The sequence below is a fragment of the Anoplopoma fimbria genome, chromosome 2 (assembly GCF_027596085.1).
Source record: "Anoplopoma fimbria isolate UVic2021 breed Golden Eagle Sablefish chromosome 2, Afim_UVic_2022, whole genome shotgun sequence".
NCBI lineage: Eukaryota > Metazoa > Chordata > Actinopteri > Perciformes > Anoplopomatidae > Anoplopoma > Anoplopoma fimbria.
The window spans coordinates 755,988-767,044 of NC_072450.1; the positions used below are offsets into that span (position 1 = coordinate 755,988).

An 11,057-nucleotide genomic window follows, 5' to 3' on the forward strand; every position below is an offset into this window, starting at 1 on the left:
TCTCTGATAAGATGTCCCCTTCTGTCCTGTCCAATCAGATCGCTCCCTGGTTGTATAAAAGCTCCTCGCTCACACAGAACCGACATCATCCAGTCATGGCCTTCTTGTGGATCCTCTCCTGCCTCGCCTTCGTCGGCGCCGCCTACGGTGAGACAAAAGCTTTGACATCAGTGTAACAGCCAGGGGTGCAGCTGCAGATGGTTTCAGTCAACAGTTAACGATTACTTATTTATTGCTTTATTTAACAACCGTTTTTGATTGTTATTATGTTTAGCTTTCTGTTAACTGGATGTGAAGTGAAGAAACCATTGAATATCAGTGGTCCAAACAATGCAGGGATCATTCTTAAATCATTAAATTAATATCAAAATACATTCAACGTTTTATTAGTGCTGAATATTGGTACGCTAAATGGCCTCAAAATAATAGAAGGCCAATTTACTAAATAATACAAATTTCAACTGAAATATCGACTTAGTAACAATTGTTTTTTCCGATAAATTCAGTCATCATCAGTGGAAATGGGATGAGCGTTGTCCCGAAGTTGTTTTGTGTCATTAAATAAAAAACCTCAAAGTTCAGGTACAAGCTGCTCTGAAGCTCTCTACCATGTCTGATCAGTATCACTGAACGTTTGATTCTTTTTGAAAGAAGCTCTTCCTGAAGGTCAAGAATGAACTTTCACCTTCACGTTGTCGTTTTTAATGATCTCTTGATGATGTCATCAGGTTGCGGCTCTCCCGCCATCGCTCCCGTCATCACCGGGTACTCTCGTATTGTAAACGGTGAGGAGTCTGTGCCACACTCCTGGCCCTGGCAGGTGTCCCTGCAGGTAAAACAACACACACACACACACACACACACACACACACACACACACACACACACACACACACACACACACACACACACACACACACACACACACACACACACACAGTCAACATGTGGTCTCATTCTTGTTGTTCTTGTTGTCTCAGGATTACACCGGCTTCCATTTCTGCGGCGGCTCTCTCGTCAATGAGAACTGGGTGGTGACAGCCGCTCACTGCAACGTCAGGTAACTACATCTGTCAGGGGATTATTCAGCATTTTCTTTTTTAACAAAATGGCCGCCTCATGTATCCGCCCTGTTCCCTGCAGGACGTCCCACCGAGTGATCCTCGGAGAACACGACCGCTCCTCCAATGCTGAGGACATCCAGGTCATGAGGGTCGGCAAGGTGAGTGACAAACACCATCAGCTTCTGGTCTCATCTCAACGTCTACCTGTGTGTGTTCGCCGGCCATAACGATGTCATTTCCTGTCAGGTGTTCAAGCACCAGAATTACAACGGCTACACCATCAACAACGACATCCTGCTCATCAAGCTGGCCAGCCCCGCCCAGATGAACATGCGTGTTGCCCCCGTGTGTGTGGCCGAGACCGGAGACAACTTCCCCGGAGGCATGAAGTGTGTGACCAGCGGCTGGGGACTGACCCGCTACAACGGTGAGACCACCTGCATCAACTGGCCAATCGGTGGAGAGTAGGGGCGGGGCCTGGAGAGAGAGCATGAGGCACTTTAACAGCGATGGTTATCGGTGGCAGTTAGTCAGAAGGAGGTCCTGGGAGGGCTCACTGGGTCTTCATGTGGAACTCGAATCAATGTAAATGATCAGAACAGATATTGAGCTTGGTTGTGGAAGAACTTCAGTTTTTCCTTTTAATGCTGAAACATAATTTTAATAAGTCCTGACCTAGAAGTTTATGCTATTTATGCTATTAAATAAGGATTATTTTTACAGTGCATATGGACTCTGACCATACTCAGGTTTCTGATTATCTATGAAACTAATAACTCACCTTTGTTCAGGTGAACCCAGTACATGTAATTCAAGGGGTTTAAAAAAAAAAAAAAAAATCAGCCAACATGATGGGACTCAGTGTTTCAGGACATGATGGAGGAACCATGACACCCTTAAACCACTGGGGGCAGCATGCAGCATGTAGACCTCCAGCTCAGACTGTGTCAGTATGAATGTCTGTGCGTGATGTTTGAAGTGTTTGTGTGTTGCAGCTCCTGACACCCCCGCCCTGCTGCAGCAGGCCGCCCTCCCCCTGCTGACCAACGACGACTGCCGTCGTTTCTGGGGCAACAAGATCACCAACCTGATGATCTGCGCCGGAGCCGATGGAGCTTCTTCCTGCATGGTGGGTGGTGCAAACATACGAAAGATGTCACAGGGTTGATCCTGAGGTTGTGTTGTTTACATGGTGTTCTTTATTTGTCTGTTGTTTTCAGGGCGACTCTGGCGGTCCTCTGGTCTGTCAGAAGGCCGGAGCCTGGACCCTGGTCGGTATCGTGTCCTGGGGCAGTGGAACCTGTACTCCCACAATTCCCGGCGTGTACGCCCGCGTCACCGAGCTCCGTGCCTGGATGGATCAGATCATCGCTGCCCACTAAGCATGACAGACTGTTTGAACCTGATCATCAATAAAACACAGAAACTCTGAAACAGATCTGTGGTTGTCATTTGTTCATGATGGATTTAGGATGTGTTAGCCGGGTGTAGCATAAAGACTGGATACAGGGGGTAACAGCTAGCCTTCCTCAAAGTTCCAAATATATTCCTAACAACACCTCTAAACTGTTCCTTTATTTGTATTAATTTCCTAATTAATTGATTAGCATGTTGACATGTTGTGTTTTCAGGATTACTGACACAAAACACATAAATTTGACCTGACAAATATAGATTTTCCTCAGCAGTCGTTTATTACACAAAAAGCAACAAAAGGAACATTAACATGTTTCCAGTCAGCAGCGTCTCGGCGTCAGGTGCGTTGTCAGGTGCGTCTGGGTGGGCAGGCGTGGCCGACCCGGCGGCAGTAGCAGTAGGCGTTGAAGAAGCGGCAGTAGCAGGTGTCACAGGGGTCGCAGCAGGGCAGCGGGTAACCCAGACACGACTGCTGGTGGGGGATGCAGCGACGCGGTGAACGCATGGCCCGACCCTGAAGCTGCAAGGCCGCTGACGAATCCTGGAAAACAGGAAGTAAATGTACTGAAACAGGAAATAGATGTATTTACTGCTGAAAGGAAGATGGAAGCTTCAGGTTTTTGTGCTCTTGAACAAAATCATGGAGAGTCCTGTATCTTTAAAGAAACCACACCGACCTCGTCGTAGGACCCTGCGTCCATCAGAAAGTGATCCTCCAGTGAGTCGTCAGGTAAGAGGGCGGGGTCATGCACAGGGTCTGGGGCGTGGCTTCTCTCTGCAGGACACAAAAAACACACCTGCTGTGTTACGGTACACCTTCATCAAGATCATTCTCTGCTGAATTATTTCTCCTCTTAAAAAGCTTGGCTCTGTCTCTGCACAAATGGTTTGAATCCCATCTACAAGGAAGAAGTCAGTTTGATCATCATCAGCATGTTTTGTGCAGTCATGGTGTACCACAGGGAGGACTACTCGGACCTTCGACATATAAATGAATAACCTTTTAACAAAGCTGACAAAGTGCATAATTCGCCTGTATGCAGATGATACAGTTCTTTAACACTCAGAGAGGGTGACTAACGGGAGGTATGGAAAGAGTTAATAAAATGTCCCAAAAAACTAAATCCATGCATTTAATAAAAAAACTTTTAGAATTATTGATGGGGTTAAAATATCTACAACCAGGTCTTCTTCTTTTGGTGGGACAGTGTGGAAGCTGCATCAGACTGTGGTCTAAATAAACTTAACTGGTTTGTGGGCAATAAGCATAACAAAGGCATCTCTAAGGATGAAAAACAAATATATTACATTTTTGGTGACATTTATTCGTGGCCCCACATGTAGACTATTCAAGGGGTTTAAAAAAAAAACTGTTACATGAAAACAGTCTTTTCAAAATAAACCTCTGTCTTCACAGAAACGACATAGTTAGGTTTATACAAGAAAACTACTTAGTTAGATTGAGGAAAAGATCGTAGTTTGGGTTATAATAATTACAGAAGTGTTATTAGACAAAAAACATCACCGTTAGCTTTTTTTTCCTCACAAGGAACAAACAGCGGTCTGCTGGTTTGATGTTAAAATGAGAAATCATTTAGTGGGATATCTAAGAATTATGGTGCATGATTTATTGTAGGTAAAGAATTCTTGAACACCAGGTTCCTGAAGGTCATGTGGCACCGGCCTGCAGAATGGAGGAGGCCTCTGTTTTGTCACTGATTGGATATTGATTGAATTGTTTTTATTTAGAGTCGTATCTTTAGAACTTTATGTTTCACACAACTTAATTTAACACATATTCTATACAAACCAGAAAGGTTTTACCATTGAAATCACACACTCTTGTTAAATGTGTTTTATTATTGTGTATTATTGGTTGAGATCAGATATTGTTTCTGTTTCTGTTAGAACAACCGGCACATTAACGTAGTAGTGGATAATTCTTTCAGCCTCGCTGTGGTGTGTCAGGTGACAGGCGAGCTCTCTGATTGGCCGGGTGTTACTGACCGATGTCGGACAGGTAAGAGGTGTCGCTGCGGCGACCGGCGGCCGGACCGTCGTCCAGCTGGATGTTTCCATGAACCAGAGAGGAAGAGAGACGCAGCAGACCGAAGGACCAACAGCAGAGCAGCACGGAGCCGAACATCCTGCCGTCACAGACAAGAAGAGGAAGAAGAAGAAGAAGAAGAAGAAGAAGAAGAAGAAGAAGAAGAAGAAGAGACCGTCTGCACCACAACTCCAACAATCCTCAGCTTCTCCTTCAAGGGCCTCTGAAAGTTGGAAACAGGATCATTGCTCAGTTAATTTATTCTTTATAAGAGTTCAGTGTCTTTGAAAATTTCTGGAGTGATATTAGAGATAATGTCTTTACATTAACAGATCAGTGATGTTTGTTACACAGAAAACCAGCAGAGTGTTTAGAGTGTTCACGAGTGAACTCATACGTTTCTCGATAGAACGTTGGATGAGGTTTCTTCTTGTTTGGGTGAAATAGAAACTGCATTTCTTCCGATAAAAACAAGTTGTGTCATCAGTTCTGAACCTCCATCAGGGAGAGAAGACCAGAACATCTGTCTCTGAGGCTCTTCTGCTGCGTTTTGGTTTAGAATGTCAGTAACCTTTACTCCAGTGTTGTACACTTTGTGATACTTGTACCTAAATGGAGTATTTCGAAAATAAAAAAATGATTTACTCATAATTTGGACTCTGAGTTTTTATGTGTCGATTATCTCAATGATAGATTTGTGCCAGGTGAGGATAGTGGGCAGGTGAACATTTTGTCGGAACAAAGTGGATTTTCTCCATCTCTTAGTTTCAGACTGTTTTACACTGTTTGTCACTTTTCTTTAACCCTTATGCTCCATTCCTAAACCCCCAGAGAGGAATTCTACTCCATGCAGCAATGGTAATTACAGATTTAATAATAATATTTACTATCAAAAAATGTATGAATCCTAAACTCATGAACATGTGTGAAAAGATAATGGGGAGTGATGGCACTCTGCTTCAGCTATCAGACACAAGTTGTTTAAGCAGAAATATAATTCAACATTAGATTAAATTTAGGACGCCACCCAATCTTGGATTAATCCTCCAAGACCGCTTAAGTGCATAATCCGTTTGTATGCAGATGATTCGGTTATTTACTACTTAGAGAAACGGGAGATGTAGAAAGCTCAACTAAAAAAAAAGTGATATTGTAATTTAGATCTGTTTTGGTGAAATGTATATTAATTGCTTTTCTTTGTTTGGGGACATTAACAGTGTGTTGTCTGTAGCAATGAGTAGTTTTTGTTTAGAACAAGTATTGTCTTTTACATTTATGTGTTTTAAGTAACAGGTTGTGAAGGACTCTGAGATAGATTTTTCATTATTTCATTTGAGTTATTATGGTATATAATGTAGTTTAATGTAATATAAATGGTATGAAACCAACATTTAAAAATGTAGACATTTATTCATTCATGTGTGATTTTTTTTATGAAGTCTGTGGTTTGTGTCGTTATTTCTGACACAGATCTCTGATCTTCAGAATAAAGTTGAAATTATTTGTCGAGTCATTGATTAATTGATTAAAAAAAACTGATAATCAACAGATTTTCTCTGTTTTATCTCACAGTAGACTGACTCTCTTTGGGTTTTGGGCTGTCAGACAAAACAAGGCATTTGAAGACGTCAGAAACTGAGACCGATGTTTTTCAATATTTTATGAAATATAACAATCAGTTAGCTGACACAATAAACAGATTTATCAATTGTGAAACTATTCCTTACTAAGATCCTTTCTTTCGGAACTTTGTAGATCTCTACTAGAATTAATATAAAATCCTGTGAGTTTGGTCTGAGTTTTCTGAACTCTGATAATCTCACGTTAAACGAGTATGTCAGATTCATTATCACGTCTCTAACCTTCACGTTCCAGCCTCCTCTGGAGGAAAACTCTCCGTCAGCTCCACCTGTTCTGACTCCCACCGTCTCTGATAAGATGTCCCCTTCTGTCCTGTCCAATCAGATCGCTCCCTGGTTGTATAAAAGCTCCTCGCTCACACAGAACCGACATCATCCAGTCATGGCCTTCTTGTGGATCCTCTCCTGCCTCGCCTTCGTCGGCGCCGCCTACGGTGAGACAAAAGCTTTGACATCAGTGTAACAGCCAGGGGTGCAGCTGCAGATGGTTTCAGTCAACAGTTAACGATTACTTATTTATTGCTTTATTTAACAACCGTTTTTGATTGTTATTATGTTTAGCTTTCTGTTAACTGGATGTGAAGTGAAGAAACCATTGAATATCAGTGGTCCAAACAATGCAGGGATCATTCTTAAATCATTCAATTAATATCAAAATACATTCAACGTTTTATTAGTGCTGAATATTGGTACGCTAAATGGCCTCAAAATAATAGAAGGCCAATTTACTAAATAATACAAATTTCAACTGAAATATCGACTTAGTAACAATTGTTTTTTCCGATAAATTCAGTCATCATCAGTGGAAATGGGATGAGCGTTGTCCCGAAGTTGTTTTGTGTCATTAAATAAAAAACCTCAAAGTTCAGGTACAAGCTGCTCTGAAGCTCTCTACCATGTCTGATCAGTATCACTGAACGTTTGATTCTTTTTGAAAGAAGCTCTTCCTGAAGGTCAAGAATGAACTTTCACCTTCACGTTGTCGTTTTTAATGATCTCTTGATGATGTCATCAGGTTGCGGCTCTCCCGCCATTGCTCCCGTCATCACCGGGTACTCTCGTATTGTAAACGGTGAGGAGTCTGTGCCACACTCCTGGCCCTGGCAGGTGTCCCTGCAGGTAAAACACACACACACACACACACACACACACACACACACACACACACACACACACACACACACACACACACACACACACAGTCAACATGTGGTCTCATTCTTGTTGTTCTTGTTGTTTCAGGATTACACCGGCTTCCATTTCTGCGGCGGCTCTCTCGTCAATGAGAACTGGGTGGTGACAGCCGCTCACTGCAACGTCAGGTAACTACATCTGTCAGGGGATTATTCAGCATTTTGTTTTTTAACAAAATGGCCGCCTCATGTATCCGCCCTGTTCCCTGCAGGACGTCCCACCGAGTGATCCTCGGAGAACACGACCGCTCCTCCAATGCTGAGGACATCCAGGTCATGAGGGTCGGCAAGGTGAGTGACAAACACCATCAGCTTCTGGTCTCATCTCAACGTCTACCTGTGTGTGTTCGCCGGCCATAACGATGTCATTTCCTGTCAGGTGTTCAAGCACCAGAATTACAACGGCTACACCATCAACAACGACATCCTGCTCATCAAGCTGGCCAGCCCCGCCCAGATGAACATGCGTGTTGCCCCCGTGTGTGTGGCCGAGACCGGAGACAACTTCCCCGGAGGCATGAAGTGTGTGACCAGCGGCTGGGGACTGACCCGCTACAACGGTGAGACCACCTGCATCAACTGGCCAATCGGTGGAGAGTAGGGGCGGGGCCTGGAGAGAGAGCATGAGGCACTTTAACAGCGATGGTTATCGGTGGCAGTTAGTCAGAAGGAGGTCCTGGGAGGGCTCACTGGGTCTTCATGTGGAACTCGAATCAATGTAAATGATCAGAACAGATATTGAGCTTGGTTGTGGAAGAACTTCAGTTTTTCCTTTTAATGCTGAAACATAATTTTAATAAGTCCTGACCTAGAAGTTTATGCTATTTATGCTATTAAATAAGGATTATTTTTACAGTGCATATGGACTCTGACCATACTCAGGTTTCTGATTATCTATGAAACTAATAACTCACCTTTGTTCAGGTGAACCCAGTACATGTAATTCAAGGGGTTTAAAAAAAAAAAATCAGCCAACATGATGGGACTCAGTGTTTCAGGACATGATGGAGGAACCATGACACCCTTAAACCACTGGGGGCAGCATGCAGCATGTAGACCTCCAGCTCAGACTGTGTCAGTATGAATGTCTGTGCGTGATGTTTGAAGTGTTTGTGTGTTGCAGCTCCTGACACCCCCGCCCTGCTGCAGCAGGCCGCCCTCCCCTGCTGACCAACGACGACTGCCGTCGTTTCTGGGGCAACAAGATCACCAACCTGATGATCTGCGCCGGAGCCGATGGAGCTTCTTCTGCATGGTGGGTGGTGCAAACATACGAAAGATGTCACAGGGTTGATCCTGAGGTTGTGTTGTTTACATGGTGTTCTTTATTTGTCTGTTGTTTTCAGGGCGACTCTGGCGGTCCTCTGGTCTGTCAGAAGGCCGGAGCCTGGACCCTGGTCGGTATCGTGTCCTGGGGCAGTGGAACCTGTACTCCCACAATTCCCGGCGTGTACGCCCGCGTCACCGAGCTCCGTGCCTGGATGGATCAGATCATCGCTGCCCACTAAGCATGACAGACTGTTTGAACCTGATCATCAATAAAACACAGAAACTCTGAAACAGATCTGTGGTTGTCATTTGTTCATGATGGATTTAGGATGTGTTAGCCGGGTGTAGCATAAAGACTGGATACAGGGGGTAACAGCTAGCCTTCCTCAAAGTTCCAAATATATTCCTAACAACACCTCTAAACTGTTCCTTTATTTGTATTAATTTCCTAATTAATTGATTAGCATGTTGACATGTTGTGTTTTCAGGATTACTGACACAAAACACATAAATTTGACCTGACAAATATAGATTTTCCTCAGCAGTCGTTTATTACACAAAAAGCAACAAAAGGAACATTAACATGTTTCCAGTCAGCAGCGTCTCGGCGTCAGGTGCGTTGTCAGGTGCGTCTGGGTGGGCAGGCGTGGCCGACCCGGCGGCAGTAGCAGTAGGCGTTGAAGAAGCGGCAGTAGCAGGTGTCACAGGGGTCGCAGCAGGGCAGCGGGTAACCCAGACACGACTGCTGGTGGGGGATGCAGCGACGCGGTGAACGCATGGCCCGACCCTGAAGCTGCAAGGCCGCTGACGAATCCTGGAAAACAGGAAGTAAATGTACTGAAACAGGAAATAGATGTATTTACTGCTGAAAGGAAGATGGAAGCTTCAGGTTTTTGTGCTCTTGAACAAAATCATGGAGAGTCCTGTATCTTTAAAGAAACCACACCGACCTCGTCGTAGGACCCTGCGTCCATCAGAAAGTGATCCTCCAGTGAGTCGTCAGGTAAGAGGGCGGGGTCATGCACAGGGTCTGGGGCGTGGCTTCTCTCTGCAGGACACAAAAAACACACCTGCTGTGTTACGGTACACCTTCATCAAGATCATTCTCTGCTGAATTATTTCTCCTCTTAAAAAGCTTGGCTCTGTCTCTGCACAAATGGTTTGAATCCCATCTACAAGGAAGAAGTCAGTTTGATCATCATCAGCATGTTTTGTGCAGTCATGGTGTACCACAGGGAGGACTACTCGGACCTTCGACATATAAATGAATAACCTTTTAACAAAGCTGACAAAGTGCATAATTCGCCTGTATGCAGATGATACAGTTCTTTAACACTCAGAGAGGGTGACTAACGGGAGGTATGGAAAGAGTTAATAAAATGTCCCAAAAAACTAAATCCATGCATTTAATAAAAAACTTTTAGAATTATTGATGGGGTTAAAATATCTACAACCAGGTCTTCTTCTTTTGGTGGGACATGTGGAAGCTGCATCAGACTGTGGTCTAAATAAACTTAACTGGTTTGTGGGCAATAAGCATAACAAAGGCATCTCTAAGGATGAAAAACAAATATATTACATTTTTGGTGACATTTATTCGTGGCCCCACATGTAGACTATTCAAGGGGCTAAAAAAAAAAAAACTGTTACATGAAAACAGTCTTTTCAAAATAAACCTCTGTCTTCACAGAAACGACATAGTTAGGTTTATACAAGAAAACTACTTAGTTAGATTTAGGAAAAGATCGTAGTTTGGGTTATAATAATTACAGAAGTGTTATTAGACAAAAAACATCACCGTTAGCTTTTTTTTCCTCACAAGGAACAAACAGCGGTCTGCTGGTTTGATGTTAAAATGAGAAATCATTTAGTGGGATATCTAAGAATTATGGTGCATGATTTATTGTAGGTAAAGAATTCTTGAACACCAGGTTCCTGAAGGTCATGTGGCACCGGCCTGCAGAATGGAGGAGGCCTCTGTTTTGTCACTGATTGGATATTGATTGAATTGTTTTTATTTAGAGTCGTATCTTTAGAACTTTATGTTTCACACAACTTAATTTAACACATATTCTATACAAACCAGAAAGGTTTTACCATTGAAATCACACACTCTTGTTAAATGTGTTTTATTATTGTGTATTATTGGTTGAGATCAGATATTGTTTCTGTTTCTGTTAGAACAACCGGCACATTAACGTAGTAGTGGATAATTCTTTCAGCCTCGCTGTGGTGTGTCAGGTGACAGGCGAGCTCTCTGATTGGCCGGGTGTTACTGACCGATGTCGGACAGGTAAGAGGTGTCGCTGCGGCGACCGGCGGCCGGACCGTCGTCCAGCTGGATGTTTCCATGAACCAGAGAGGAAGAGAGACGCAGCAGACCGAAGGACCAACAGCAGAGCAGCACGGAGCCGAACATCCTGCCGTC

The 11,057-nt window shown here is 43.6% G+C and overlaps 3 protein-coding genes and 1 pseudogene across 3 annotated transcripts; 2 read left to right on the top strand and 2 right to left on the bottom strand.

The window, feature by feature from the left end:
- Positions 1 to 87: 87 nt before the first annotated feature.
- LOC129107323 (chymotrypsin A-like) lies at positions 88 to 2,500 on the top strand. Its single transcript, XM_054618785.1, has 7 exons — positions 88 to 147; positions 729 to 832; positions 981 to 1,060; positions 1,144 to 1,222; positions 1,311 to 1,491; positions 2,060 to 2,193; positions 2,285 to 2,500. Exons 1-7 carry the CDS (start codon positions 96 to 98, stop codon positions 2,444 to 2,446), a joined length of 792 nt encoding a protein of 263 aa, XP_054474760.1. The 5' UTR covers positions 88 to 95; the 3' UTR covers positions 2,447 to 2,500.
- Positions 2,501 to 2,829: 329 nt separating this feature from the next.
- agrp (agouti related neuropeptide) lies at positions 2,830 to 4,626 on the bottom strand. The gene is made up of 3 exons (XM_054618797.1): positions 4,488 to 4,626; positions 3,158 to 3,255; positions 2,830 to 3,021 (listed from the first exon to the last, which is right to left on the bottom strand). The coding sequence occupies exons 1-3, from the start codon at positions 4,624 to 4,626 to the stop codon at positions 2,830 to 2,832; spliced, it is 429 nt and encodes a 142-aa protein (XP_054474772.1).
- Positions 4,627 to 6,542: 1,916 nt separating this feature from the next.
- On the top strand, positions 6,543 to 8,922 carry LOC129107342 (chymotrypsin A-like; annotated as a pseudogene).
- A 329-nt stretch (positions 8,923 to 9,251) lies between these two features.
- On the bottom strand, positions 9,252 to 11,057 carry LOC129108271 (agouti-related protein-like). The gene is made up of 3 exons (XM_054620005.1): positions 10,910 to 11,057; positions 9,580 to 9,677; positions 9,252 to 9,443 (listed from the first exon to the last, which is right to left on the bottom strand). The coding sequence occupies exons 1-3, from the start codon at positions 11,046 to 11,048 to the stop codon at positions 9,252 to 9,254; spliced, it is 429 nt and encodes a 142-aa protein (XP_054475980.1). The 5' UTR covers positions 11,049 to 11,057.

What these genes read in the sequence shown, in the direction of transcription:
- LOC129107323 (XM_054618785.1), top strand. Translation starts at nt 96, where the DNA reads ATGGCCTTCTTGTGGATCCTCTCCTGCCTCGCCTTCGTCGGCGCCGCC. An exon ending in CCTGGCAGGTGTCCCTGCAG is followed by an intron (nt 833 to 980) that starts GTAAAACAACAC and finishes TTGTTGTCTCAG; the next exon opens with GATTACACCGGCTTCCATTT. An exon ending in AGGTCATGAGGGTCGGCAAG is followed by an intron (nt 1,223 to 1,310) that starts GTGAGTGACAAA and finishes ATTTCCTGTCAG; the next exon opens with GTGTTCAAGCACCAGAATTA.
- agrp (XM_054618797.1), bottom strand. Translation starts at nt 4,626, where the DNA reads ATGTTCGGCTCCGTGCTGCTCTGCTGTTGGTCCTTCGGTCTGCTGCGT. An exon ending in CTCTTACCTGTCCGACATCG is followed by an intron (nt 3,256 to 4,487) that starts GTCAGTAACACC and finishes TGTGTCCTGCAG; the next exon opens with AGAGAAGCCACGCCCCAGAC. An exon ending in ACGCAGGGTCCTACGACGAG is followed by an intron (nt 3,022 to 3,157) that starts GTCGGTGTGGTT and finishes CCTGTTTTCCAG; the next exon opens with GATTCGTCAGCGGCCTTGCA.
- LOC129108271 (XM_054620005.1), bottom strand. Translation starts at nt 11,048, where the DNA reads ATGTTCGGCTCCGTGCTGCTCTGCTGTTGGTCCTTCGGTCTGCTGCGT. An exon ending in CTCTTACCTGTCCGACATCG is followed by an intron (nt 9,678 to 10,909) that starts GTCAGTAACACC and finishes TGTGTCCTGCAG; the next exon opens with AGAGAAGCCACGCCCCAGAC. An exon ending in ACGCAGGGTCCTACGACGAG is followed by an intron (nt 9,444 to 9,579) that starts GTCGGTGTGGTT and finishes CCTGTTTTCCAG; the next exon opens with GATTCGTCAGCGGCCTTGCA.